The 14,296-nt window shown below is 39.7% G+C and overlaps 1 protein-coding gene across 4 annotated transcripts in view; it reads right to left on the reverse strand.

The window, feature by feature from the left end:
• Map2k5 (mitogen-activated protein kinase kinase 5) overlaps positions 1 to 14,296 on the reverse strand; it is a 269,496-nt gene that overhangs the window by 225,925 nt on the left and 29,275 nt on the right. For all 4 annotated transcript variants that reach the window (XM_069995057.1, XM_069995056.1, XM_069995058.1 and 1 more), the window contains one exon: positions 1,736 to 1,805. In XM_069995057.1, the coding sequence (XP_069851158.1) occupies positions 1,736 to 1,805 (70 nt within the window). The remainder of the gene's footprint in view (positions 1 to 1,735; positions 1,806 to 14,296) is intronic.

A 14,296-nucleotide genomic window follows, 5' to 3' on the forward strand; every position in this document is an offset into this window, starting at 1 on the left:
AGGAAGGAAGGAAGGAAGGAAGGAAGGAAGGAAGGAAGGAAGGAAGGAAGGAAGGAAGGAAGGAAGGAAGGAAGGAAGGAAGGAAGGAAGGAAGGAAGGAAGGAAGGAAGGGAAGGAAGGGTTTTTAAAAACAGAAACAAATCAAACCTGAGAGGCATATTGAAAGAAATGATAGCAAACAGTAATGTCGATGATGAATAGAGCTAATGTCTGAGAATGGAAATGAAAGTGTAGACAATGAAACTGGAGGACTGTGCACACAATGGAAAAAACTAACCTCAACTTAGAAAAACTTCAGATGAAGAGAAGCATTTCATTCAAAAAAAAAAAAAAAAAAAAAGGAAAGAAATGTCCCAAACCCAGCCTTGGAACTAGAATCTTCCAGGATACTGTACTATTGTACATATGCTCACTTTAACAGACCACTGAAGCAATTAAGGAAAATTTCCAGATATTTCAACTGTTCCTTAATAGAAAAATTATTTTGAACTTTTTCCAAATTCTCCATTCACTAAAAACATTAAAAATAATCTGCATCCTTGTTAGTAACCTAATAACATAGAAAAGGCTCTCTCTTTCTCTGTCTCCCTTTCACTCTTTTCTATCCTTCTTTTTGTGTTTAGTTTTCAAGTGAAACAGATCTGTATTAATTATATTTCTTTCAGATACTATTGATCTTAAATGGCTCTATTTTACTTTGATAAGTTATTAAAAATGTAGTAAGCACCCCAATTCTGCTTCCTATGCAAACACCAGAAGAACAGTATTACTCCTGAACCCAGATTTTAGACGCTGGCTAAGCCAGGTGCCTTTGGAGATTTTATCATTGCAAGGAAGAGCCTACCGGTTAATTGAGCCATTCAAATTTCAGAGTTATAGGTAATGAAAGTCTAGAATGTTTAATTGGAAAACTCATACCATGATTATTTGTACAGTATTAGTTAAGGAAGGTAAGTTTAACTTTTAATTATCTCAATTAAGTTATTTCTAGAAGAGTTACTTACAGAATTTCCTTACCTATTCCCTTACTTAGAAAACATGAATTTCAAATGGGGTGATGTACAATGGATTAAAGATATATATAATTAAACTGTTCTTTTTCCCTATTATTCAAGTTTTAAGGAGACATTTATATACATTTGAGCAATTATATTTGATACAAGACTAATACTTCCAAAACTATAAGGGGGAAAAATCTTGTACCAGGTAGTTCACTGAAACTCACCCTCATCAGCTCATAATGTTGGAGACTTAACAATCAAATTTCCACTTAAGAAGGTATTTCATTATTTAGAAAATACTTCCTCAAACATCAAGCATCAACTATCTACCCAAATTTCTCTCCTGAAACCCCTCTGTGCCAGGTGAAAGGTTCTCCTCAGTAGTGATGGTCATCATCCCAAGCCACAATTCATAAATATCTAGAATTCAAGTCATTCATTTGCCTTGGTTTAGAAAGCATGTGGACCCCTAAAGAGTTCTTTCAGCAAATATAAGTATGTACTTCAAAAACAAAAACAACCTAGTTAGCTTAATTTACTCAAGTAAATTAGATATTTTATCTACTATAACTATAATATAGCCTGCAATCCCCACGATAATGAATACTTCTTTTGTTTTTTCAAATTAAGAGCTAAGCATCATGTTATGTGCATTTAAACCTTTGGAAAACATAACTGTTGATGAAACCGTTTACTGAAATAATCATTGTTGATTAGAATTTCTTCGACATTACCTCTTGGAAATATCTGCAGTGGCTCTATTAGCTGTCCATTCACTTGCTGTTCCATTACTGTGGAATAATACTGCAAAGAGATTATAGAAATTACTCAGTAATGTATGAATACTGGAACAGACACTTACGGGTTGTTTAATTTATCGGATTTTTGTAAATTGCACATATACCAGCCTTGAGAATACTCTCCCCCTATTTGCACATCAAAATGACTACAGTGAACACATTCAGGACTGAGCAGCCAGAATACTGTTGTCCTCCGTGCTACCACTTTTCCTTAAGAGTAAAGGTATTAAGACTACATTATTGTCAGGCACCAGTAGCTCACATCTGTGATCCTAGCTACACAGATGGCTGAAATCACAAAAGCTCAAAACCAACCTGGGCAGAAGAGTTTATGAGACCCTATTTCTAATTAACCACCAAAAAGCTAGAAGTGGAGCTGTGGCTCAGAGGTAGTATGCCAGTCTTGAGAGAAAAAGCTAAGGGACAACATGCTGAGTTCAAGAACAGGACACCTGAATTCAAGCACACACACACACACACACACACACACACACACACACACACACACACACACACACACACACACACACACACACACACACACACACACACACACACACACACACACACACACACACACACACACACACACACACACACACACACACACACACACACACACACACACGACATTATTAAAATTGCCTGTGGCTCTTGTAATGCTAGCTACTCAGGAGGCTAAGACCTAGAGGATCTTTGAAGCCAGACTGGGCAGAAAAGTCCACAATTATATCTCCAATTACCAGCAAAAGTCAGACTGGAAATGTAGATCAAGTGGCAAAGTACCTGCTGTGAATGAGCATAATGCCAGTGAGTTCAAGCTCCAGTCTGACCCTTCCCCCTCAAAAAAAAAGCTTTCACTGTCTTTTACAAATACAAAACACTAAACAGGCTACACTGTATTCTACATCCTATTTCCTAGTATGCTAATTGGTGAGCATACTATAAAATAGCTTCTGTGCTGCAACTGCTTTTCTTTCCTTTTGTTGTTTTGTTTCTTTTGTAGGGCTGGGGAATCAAACTCAGAGTCTCACAAATAGTGCTCTATCACTGTGCCATCCCAGTGTGGTCACTGTTTTTAACACTGACAAGAAAATGATACTAGCTGGGTACAATGGTTCATACCTGTAATTTCAACCAGTAACTGGACAGTGACATACATTTGTCATCCACCTACACACGAGGCTAAGAATGGAAGGTCTAAGATTCCAAGCCAGCCTGGACAAGAAAGTTTACAAGACTCTATCTCAATGAAAGAAAGTAGGCATAGCGGTGAGGGCCTGTCATCCCAGCTAGAGTGGAAAGTATAAAATAGGAGGATTATAGCCCAGGGGTGAACCCACGCAAAAACGGAGGCCCTATTTTAACATAATCAATGCACAATAGGACATGGTTCAGGTGTCAGACTGCCTGCCCGGCAAGCTCAAGGCCCTGAGTTCAAACTCTAAGTACCACTAAAAAGAAAAAAAAATGCTCATTATAGAAAAACATCAACAGTATAAACCACTGATTTTTGTGTCTTAAGGGCTGTCAAAGAGCAGAACTCCTCTCTCATCTTTGCTGTTTTAATCTTTAAAACACATACATACTACTTGAACACCACATTCCCAGGAAAATCCTCCTTGACTATCATATTTTGCTGATATTCTAAAAAATGTCTCTTTTCCAGAAGACACATACCCTTCCTTTTGCTTTTATGTTCATTTTTCCCTTAAAAATAAAAGGAAGCTATAAAATTCTTCATCATATCAGGAATCACAAGTTAACAAATCTAAAGCTTTTTGTATTAAAGACAAATACAGTTCAGGTAAACTTTTGATAGCTATGGGCAGATATAAATCTTCTCCAAAGGCTTTCAAGACCTGAAGGAAAGCATCCTCTACAATGGACCCAAAAACTTTAATACACATACACAGCATAAACATCTGCAAACCACGCTCTAGAATAAAGCAGCACCTTTCCAAAGGTTCTTCCTCAGAACCACAGAAATACAGCTCTTGCCATTATTCAAACAGCGATGACAAGTAAATGAAGTATCAATCATGTAGGCCGTCAACCTTTTGGGACAGCAATAACTGTTAACAAGTAGTCTGGAAAAATTGTCCGAAAATGACTTGTCCTCAGCACACAAGTATTTGAGGTTTCTGTGGAAAGTGTAGATGCCAGTGGCTATTTGAAACATTGCTCAGGTATTCTTTTTAATGGGAAATTTGCCGGTTATTGATCCACAGCATGTACCCCTTGCTTCTGGAAGGCTGCAAGCAACTTTCCAATCAGTGGCTGTCAGAAAAATTACTGCCTTTTTATACTGATACAAGACAACAGCCACAGTGGTGTTCTCCTATAGTTAATGCTTTTCTTTAATTAACTGCTATGTATAATAGGTTAGTAACTTCAGCTACTACTTCATCATAGTCCTAGAAATCAAGACAAAATATCCTTATGCTTTATCTAACAAATTAATTATAGAGTTGTCTGAAGTGGGTGCTTGGGGTCAAGTTTGAAAACAAACCTCAAATGCAAAGGGTCAGAACGGGGGCAATACATTTTTTTTTCCTACTATAAAACCTTGCATGCATGATATTGATCTGTTTTCCAGCTTTATTTATTTACCTCACAAAATAAATAAAAATCATTTCCTTTTTACTGTAGGTTTGTGCTGAATCAACTGGCAAAGTATACATATGCCCGTGATCAGTATGAGAATTAAATAATCTATATACATCTCTTTGTACCATGATTATTCTGATGACATTTTAGTATGCCACTTACCAGTTTCTCTAAAGCAATTAGTTAGGGTTTTTTTTTTTTTACATAACTCTCCCAACTCCAAGTGTGCTTTCTCCTGCTGACATACTAGGCTTGATCTGTGTTCATATTAACAGCAAATCTTGGGTTCCACAAGCAAAGTAATTCACTAACAAATAGGCACCATCAGGGCAGTAACCAAACCCTCATGGAAGGCTAAGGTACACACTGTTCTCTGAGGAACAAGCTAAAGAGGCCAGTCACTATCACTAGGCCCCCGGGCTTCAGCACTCAGGCTACTGCATAGACAGCATTCCCCAAGGCATGGATGGTATCTCCTGGCAGAGTAGTACTGCTGAGCCACTTTGACTATGCTGCCCAGGAAGAAGAACAAAACAGAAGAGTCCAAGGGCTCGGTCACAGGTGATTCACCACTAGACATCTTCTGTCTTATAGCACATGGGCCCAGCAAAGCTTTTAGCCAAGGCACCCACTTTACCCAGTTCAGCTCTAAAGGAAGACAGGATCTAGGATCTACTCAGAGGACTGCTCTAAACCTCATATGGGGAAGAAATTAATGAACTGCAAAGCGAGCTGCTTTTAGATCTTGATCCTCGGTGTCTTTTTATTATTATATTCTTCTTTTAAAAGAATTCTCTTGGCCAAGCACTGGTAGCTCACACCAGTAATCCTAGCTATGTAGAAGACAGATCTAAGGATTGACCAGTTCAAAACCAGCCCAGGCAGGAAAGTCCATGAGACTCTTATCTCCAGTAAACTACTCAGAAAAAACTGGCAGTAGCACTGTGGCTCAAATGGTAGAGCTCTAGCATTGAGTACAGAGAAGCTCAGAGAGTGTCCAGGCCCTGAGTTCAGGCCCCAGGACCAGAGGAGGGAGGGGGGAAGAACTATCTCGAAATTTGTTCTACAATCTGTGATGACAAAGAGGGAATGTCACTAGACAAAAACAAAAGACAAATAAGCATGAACATCAAAAAAAAATCTTTCTTTCCCCCCCAGGACCTATCTTAGACCACAATCTTTTACCTATACCTCCTGTATACCTAATATTACATACATGTACCAGAACAACCAGCTTGTGAATTGAGATGGAGTCTTATTAACTTTTTGCCCATGTTGTCCTCAAATCAGAATTCTATCAATCTCTGTCTCCTGGGTATCTGGAACTACCTAAACCTCTACACCTTATGTATAAAGATATTTTAACATGAGTTGGACAAAAAAAATAAAATAACCAACAGTAATAACTCTTTTGGCTTAACTTCTATAAGTCTGTCTTGGTCTTTATTTTACTCCTATCACAAATTATTTTATCCCTATCACAAATGTCTGTACATAGTAAGTATTTAATAAATAGTTGTTATTAAAATGGGGTTGCATCCTGAATCTGCCTCTCATTAATCTAGGGAGCCTTCAGGAAGTCATTTAACCTGACTGAACACTAATTTCTCATAAGTGGGGGGGGGGGGGGGGAAAGCTACCTTATTATATACATCACTCTGAAGCCCAAAGCTTAAACTGCAAGAACAGAACCAGTGAGAGGCAGTTTGTAAACTGAAATGCCACATTATTTGAAAAACAAAGAAGTGAATCTCCTAATACTGAGACCATATTTAGCACGATACCTTCTAGCTTTGGAGTGCTGCAGTATTTAACAATACAAAAATTATATATTAAACATATAGCAAAGGTGTTAACACTAACTATATGAACAGCAGTTTAAAAAATATGTGTTTCACTGCTATTCTTTGCATGATCTGTTATTTGTAGTAATTGCAGCAATAATCAATAAGGTAACTGGGTAAAAGATTAATCAGGTTTACGATTGTTAATGCAATTTCCAGTACCAGACTCTGATTAGTTTCAGAGTCCCTCTGAGATGTTTTTCAAAATCCTTAAATAATTTTAATAAGGATGTGACAAAGTTCAGCACAGTTGTCCAAAAATCTAATTAATTTGAAACAGAAGGCCAGATTCAACAGGGGGTAACAAGTACAATTTTTGGCTTTGTTCTGTTTGCAAGTTTATCAACCAGTAACCTATTCATTATGAACCTACTTCTAACAGCACAATTCAATCAATAATTCAATTTTTTCTGCATGAAAATGTGCCATATAAAAAAAAACCTAAGTTCCAAAACAGCACAGTTTAATTTTACAAGGCTAAGTTCCCTGGGGGAAGGAGGAGAAGAAAAAGAAAGAGAATGAGAGAGCACTTACTCATTGAATGTGTGTGCTAGGCTCCGTACATGTCTATGTGGATGAAGCAAGTGGGTTATCAGTGCACAAAATAATATACTCCTTTCATTCAGGCCTGTGCACTCAGAATGTAAAGTATAGACTAACTGGTTAAGAGTTAAAAGACAGGTGAGCTCCTAGTTCTCATCCCTTATACATTTAAGTGAATGAGGCTTCTGGGTAGACAACTTAGCTGGAGGAGAGCACTAGTAGGGCTCAGCCACATCCCCTGGCATAGGACGCACCTAAAATCATCTGTGCTTGCGACCTCTAGCAATATCTCCAACCACTGCACTGGGATTCCAGGTGCGGCCCTTTGCCTAGCTCTTAAGTGATAAAGCTCCCTGTGGTTCTTACCAACTTGTACTCTCATTATACACTCTCCTTAAGTTACTTCCACCACTTCAAAGGTTTCAATTACCAGAGGAGTCATTGAGACTAATTAGGAGCTGATGAATCACAAACCTTTACTTCCAGCCCAGATTTCTCTCCTAAGATTCTCAACATATCCAATTGATTGTCCAGGGCCTCCTCCAATGCAACAGGTCCGAAAGTGAATTCTCTGCCTCGCCCCCCACCCCCACCCCATTGTTCCACCCCAAGCCCATGTTCTGCCCCTGGGATGGCCATCCCACTAAATACCATGTCTATTGCCAAACCAGAAATATGAAAGTGGCCCTCATCATTTCTTCTTCCTTCCTCCACACATCCTGTCACCTGTTACCCTCCTACTTCCCAAATCTGCCAACCTCTCACCAGCCTGTGGCCACCACTGCCTTTCACATGAAACAGTACCTGAAGCTTCTGTGCTTTGAAACTTTCTCTCCCAAGTCACCCTACAGAGACAAGTGCTGTGTTATTAATACCTTCCCATCCCTTCCCCTACACCCTCTCAAACTAAGCCTTTCAATGACCTGTCTCCACCTCCCACCTCCAGTGTCCATGCAGGCCGAATCACAAGCAGCCCCCTCCTGACTCTTTCTACCTCTAAGCCTTTCCATCTGCCCAGAAGACCCTTCCCAGTCCCTCTCCCTATTTACTCCACAGGAACATCACTCTCTTTAGGAAGCCTCCTCTGTCGCTAAAGCTGGTGTGATCCTCTATCCCTAAAGCTGGTGTGATCCTCTGTCCCTAAAGCTGGTGTGATCCTCTGTCCCTAAAGCTGATGTGAGTGTTCCTTTGCTCTTGAAGAACACAAAATGCTTCTTCAGATGGCCTAACTCATCCCTGTCTGGTAATAAGAGTTTTTTTTCTGGTCTCATCCTCATTTCAGTTTCCCTCCTGCTCCTCTCCTGACAGGACCAGGAAGGAGATGAGCTATATGCTCACTGCATCACCACCAGCACAGCACTTGGCCAGAACACCACTGTCTAGAACACATTTGCTGTGGGAAACTGGCTGTACAGATGAGTGATCTCAGTCTCCAGCTCTCTAGTCACTAGCTGTGTGGCCTAGAGAAAGGCATGCCATTCTTTCTGCCTCACCTTACTAAGATTTTCAGGTCAAACTGAGGTGGCATATGGAAAACTTTCTATAAAGGGCTAGAAAAAAATCTTAAAAAGGAATAGTGCTATGAATCTCCCATCTCCAAGCCAGAGTAACCCAGGAGAAAATGGTCCTAACTTAACAACAGGGCCACAGAAATCACTGAAGAGGATCAAAGAAATGCTGGACCAGAGAGACAGAGTTTAACTAATTGATTGATAGACTGTCAGTATCACTTCCTTGACCCTGCAGCACTACAGTGTTAAAAAATGTTTCTCTTCCAGAAGCTCATCCAAGGCAAGGCTTTACCAAACAAGCAGAGGCATTTACCTAGAATCTATCTACAGGGACTATGGGAGATCCTGGAGGCTCCTGAAGTCAAATGTGCAATGCTGCCTTATGTTCTTTTGGAAAAGAGTAAACAACTATCTTCAGATTTCCAAAAAGGGCTGTGCCTCCAAAATCTGCAGAAACCACAGCTGAATGGTGCCTGGCTAGCACAGAGCAGGTGCACCACAGTGATCTCAGGAAGGCACAGAGAGGCACCAACACAAACACAGCAACTACTCTCACAGGCCCAATTTCCTAACTTCCCCACAAAGGACACCTCAGGCCCCCTTATTAAGCTTCAGTATGATATTTCATTTCAAGGGAATATACAGGCTGGGGGGGGGGGTTGTTTGTTTTTGGTCAGACGTGGTTTTTGAACTCTGGGCCTGAGCTCTTCAGCTCTAGGTGAACATTCTATCACTTGACCCACAGCTCCATTTCCAGTTTTCTGGTGGTTAATTGGAGATAAGAGTCTCACAGACTTTCCTGCCTGGGCTGGCTTTGAACTGTCATCCTCAGATCTCAGCCCTGAGTAGCTAGGATTACAGGCATGAGCCACCAGCACCCAGCTGGTTTTTTTCTACTAATGACAAAAATTTCAATTTCCTTTTTGGCCTGTACCAAGGGCATACCTCATTAGTAGTTCGTAGTTCGTAATTACAACAATAATCAATAAACTATCTAACTATCTGCAGTTTTCCCATGAAACACCCACCCATCTGAACTATGTTAAATGGCTCCAACATTATCACAGTACTCAGATGTATCCTTACTTAGATTTTTCACTCAATTATTTCACATTATTTCACACTGAGTCATTTACTCTGTGAGATCAACCTCTCCTAATACACCTAACTGCCCCAGTAGTCAACGGTAATACATGGAGTCAGTCTATTTTGTATACCAGTTATTAGTTGCCCTTCCATACCTGGCTTCAGGTCCCCAGCTCCCTCATAACTCAAAGCACTGTCTTGAGGGCACTCCCAAGTATACAAGCTCTTCTTTAACTTGACTCCAGACCAAGGACCCCATGTGGTCCTGGAATGACCAGATGATGAGAGGGAAAACACACTGAGCATCTCCCAGTGAAAAGGTCAGTAGGGAACAACTCTGGGGCCTGTTTACAGGCTAATACTATTGGAGAGATGTATTTATTAATGATCTGGAAGTGAAAATGACAGCAAGATGGCTAAGTTTAATGATGGCACTATTTACTTTGGATAGTAAAACCATAAAGGATTTTAGAAAGCTCCAGATGGTACTCGAACAAGTTTAGAGAGTCAATAGCAGATGAGATTCAATTTGGCTACTCTGAAGGTAATGTACATTGGCAGCAGGAGTTCAAATTTATATGCAGCAATTGATCTAAAACCTATGGGGTCCTCTTAGTTGTACAGTCCTCACCAACATTTGCCAGGGTGGTGTCCTCACTGATCTTCGACCTGACTTATAGGCTGTAGTAATTCTGCTATCTTTCTAAAGCAGAAATTTAAACTCCTTACTTAAACCGACCAATTAAATAAAATGGGATCATCAGGCCAGGCAGACAGTAAGCCAAATGGGAAATTCCCTTATGAAAAGACTACCCTGAACCATCCACAGAGATGGAGCTGTACTGGGAGCAGAGCCACCCACATCAATGAAAAAATAGTGGTGACTCAAAATTCCTGCTGCAGCAGTCTCCAGAGGTTCCTGATGCCACTGAGGTTGGGGGGTCTGCTGATATTTTTCCTGTTTCCAAAAACTGCATGGTAAATCCATTGTTGATGCAAATTTGAGTAGCTTTCCCCTCTTTGCTATCAAACATGGCCTCAAGGTATTTTAACAACAGTAGCTACATAAGACACTACATTTTTTTTTATGTTCCAAAGCATTAAAATGTTCCAAACAACTGGCGGGTGCTGGTGGCTCCTGCCTATAATCCAAGCTACTTGGGAGACTGAGATCAAAGGATTGTGGTTCAAAGCCAGCCTGGGCAGGAAAGTCTGTGAGATTCTTATCTTTAATCACCAAAAAGCCAGAAGTGGGGCTGTGGCTCAAGTAACAGACTGTTAGCCTTAAGTGAAAAAGATAAAGGACAGGGCCCAGACCCTTAGTTCAAATCCCAATCTAGCATCAAAAAAAAAAAAAAAGAGGAAGGGAGAAGGGAGAGAGAGGGAGAAGAGAGTAGAAAAGAGATGAAGGAAAGAAGGAAGGGGGAAAGAGAAGGAGGGAGTAGGAGAGAGAGTGAGAAACTATCTCCAAGTAACCAGCAAAAAGCCAAAAGTGAGGATATGGCTGAAGTGATAGAGAGCCAGAAAAAAAAAAAAAAAAAATGAGAGCATGGCTCTGCGTTCAAACCCCAGTATCACCACACACATAGAAAAGATGTCCCAAACAATAGAGAAGTTAAAATAATGTTCCTCTGAAAAACGTTTTTTTATTTGACTAGAAAAACAAAAACAAAACTTTACTATATTTTATTAATGACTTAGGGTTATTATTTGAATAAACAAGTGAATGATTTCTAAAACAAATTATTTTCTTTGGTTTCCCTTTCTTATTCTTTTCAAAAATACAGTATATTATCAGTTCTCTAGATGAATTTCCCTGAAGTGAGCTAGACTAACACACACTGAAGACTGAGATGCTTTCCCCCCCGCAAAGCCAAAGTTCAAATAGGGGGCATCTTTAAAAGCATCATGTAAATCATGGGAAATCATGGGACCTATGTTTCTTTGGGCTTGGCTTAGTTCACTTAATATAATTTTTTCCAAGTCTTTCCATTTCCTAACAAATGGGGCAATGTCATTCTTTCTGATGGAGGCATAGAATTCCATTGTGTATATATACCACATTTTCTTGATCCATTCGCCTACTGGGGGGCATCTGGGTTGGTTCCATATCTTAGCTATGGTAAATAATGCTGCAATAAACATAGTTGTGCTGGTAGCTTTAGTGTGGTCTTGTTTCCCTTATTTGCAATATCTAGTATATGTATGAGTCAAGCAGAAAAGGTCAGATAAGGTGATGTTAGGAAAATGAACCCTAAGATATATATTCAAATGTTTCTTTTTCTTTCATGCATTTGTTTCTAACGCAATCATAAGATTATTTCTTTGTTGCTTTGTATGTCCCTCCCCCACAGTATAACCCCTGCTTTCACTGTATTTGATGTTGGTATAATTTGTGGAGGGGAGGGGGAAAAACAAGTCGTTTAAATAAGGATACAGGTGGACCTGTTGCAACAATGAGAAGTACAAGTTGTCATGTCGAAAACGAACTTTACAATTTGGGGGGGGAGGGATTGGGGGGAGGGAGGATGGGAAGGAATGGGAAGGGTAAACAAAGGAGGAGGCTACAATGCTTGATAAGAAATGTACTCACTATCTTGCCCATGTAATTGTAAGCCCCCTGTACAGTATTTTCACAATAAAAAAATAATACAAAAAATAAATAAATAAAAATAAATAAATAAATAAAAGCATCGTGTAGTAAATGTTCTTTAAAAAAGATTTCCTAGCCAGGCACTGGTGGCTCACGGCTGTAATCTTAGCTACTCAAGAGGCTGAGATCTGAGGATTGCGGTTCAAAGCCAGGCCAGGGTAGAAAAGTCCATGAGATTCTTATCTCCAATAAACCACTAGAAAACCGGAAGTGGCACTGTGGCTCAAGTGGTAGAGCACTCTCCTTGAGCTGAAGAATGCAGGAACAGCACCCAAGCCCAGTTCAGGTCCACAACCGACAAAAAAAAAAAAAAAAGACTTCCTCCTGCAGGTGCTGGTGGCTCACACCTGTAATTCTAACAAGAGACTGAGATCTGAAGATTGCAGAACAAAGCCAGCCTGGACAGGAAAGTCTGTGAGACTCTTATTTCCAATTAACTACCAAAAAAGCCAGAAGCAGAACTGTGGCTCACTTGGTAGAGCACCAACCTTAAATGAAAAAAGCTCAGGGACAGTGCCAACAGCCTGAGTTCAAGTCTCAGGATTTGAACTTGTTTCTTTGTTTTATTTTTTATTTCCTACTGATAAAAGTACTGAAACAGAAGAATAGAGAAAAAGAAAAACCAAACCAACCCTGGCTGAAGCTGCCCATGAAGCTTACACTGAATGAAGGAGGTGAGAGAATGAATGGGCCATGCAGGCCTATGGGAAAGAAGATTCTGAAATAACAATTCTGGCATGTTCCAAAACTCGAGAGGAAGCCAAAGCAGTAGAACCAAAAAAAAAAAAAAGAAAGAAAGAAAGAAAGAAAGAAAGAAAGACTATGACTGTTTGTTAGCCAAGACCCAAGATTGTTAAATATTCAATTTCTAAATAGGTAACAATCTGAAGTAAAACTAGGTTAAGATTTTTTTTAACTGTAGAAGCCTATAGTGTATTTTTCACTATATAAGCTCAGGTACACTGTCATTTTAGTGAAAAGCATTATCTTTTATAATTAAATAAAAAAGCAGGTAGCCTATAAACCTACCTATTTGAAGTGAAGACTGGAAGATTGCCCTTTAAGGCCATCTAAGGCCAAACAAAAATTTAATGAGACCTCATCTCACAGAACAAGTTAGGTGTGGTGATACACATCTGTAATCTCAGCTACTGAGGAAGAGGTGGAAGGAAGATCAGAAGCTGACCTGGCCAAATGTGAGATCTATCAGAAAAAATAAACCAAAGTAAAAAAGGACTGAGGGTATGGCTCAAGTGACAGTGACTGTCTAGCATACACAGGCCTTGAGTTCAAACCTCAGTATTGAAAAAAATAAAATAGGCAGGAATGGATTAGGAGCCTGGAGTGGGCCTTCCCATTGATTAGCCATGTGACTTTCAACTCATTTATTAATCCAGTTCTTTTGGGCTTAATGTAAAATGAAAGAGGTATGCAAGAGCTCTAAGGTTCTCTTCCAACTGGAATAACTGATTTTTAGAAGCTATCTCCAAATTATGCATGCTAGGATAAAGCTAATCACAGCCCAATTTACAGGGTGTTCCAGAGGTCAGAAAGTACTTTTCCCTCATGGTGCCCAATGTCTAACAAGGTACACTATGGTCAAGTATACCAAGGGGAATACTTACAGTCCATTAAAACACAAGGTCTCTGCAATAATGAGAAGCATTACAGTAAAACTCATCCCATACTCTTTTGGAAATGTGGAAAGATAGTACAAAGGGAGAAAAAGAGCAAAATGAAAACGATTATTCTTCTTGATACTATGCTCCACTCATACAAGCCTCAGTATCAAGAGAATCAGGTATAAGAAATCCTCTACTTTGCAGAGCTTCTGCAGGGCAAATGACATAGCTAGCAAGATCAATAGAAAGCCCACCGATTGGGAGAAGATCTTTACTAGCCATACAACGGACAAGGGTCTCATATCTAAAATATACTTGGAACTCAAAAAATTAAACCACCCAACAACAAATCCGCAAAGAAACAACTGCCCAATAAATAAGTGGGCGAAAGACTTAAAGAGAAGCTTCTCTGAAGAAGAAAGAAGGATGGCCAATAGACACATGAAGAAATGTTCAACATCCCTAGCCATAAAAGAAATGCAAATCAAAACAACATTGAAATATCACCTCACTCCAGTTAGAACAGCAAAAATCAAGAACTCTAACAACAACAGATGCTGGAGGGGATGTGGACAGAAAGGAACATTACTTCATTGTTGGTGGGAATGTAAACTTGTTCAACCACT

Source organism: Dipodomys merriami, unplaced genomic scaffold, assembly GCF_024711535.1.
Source record: "Dipodomys merriami isolate MVZ:Mamm:240054 unplaced genomic scaffold, mDipMer1.0.p SCAF_48, whole genome shotgun sequence".
NCBI classification, from domain to species: Eukaryota; Metazoa; Chordata; class Mammalia; order Rodentia; family Heteromyidae; genus Dipodomys; species Dipodomys merriami.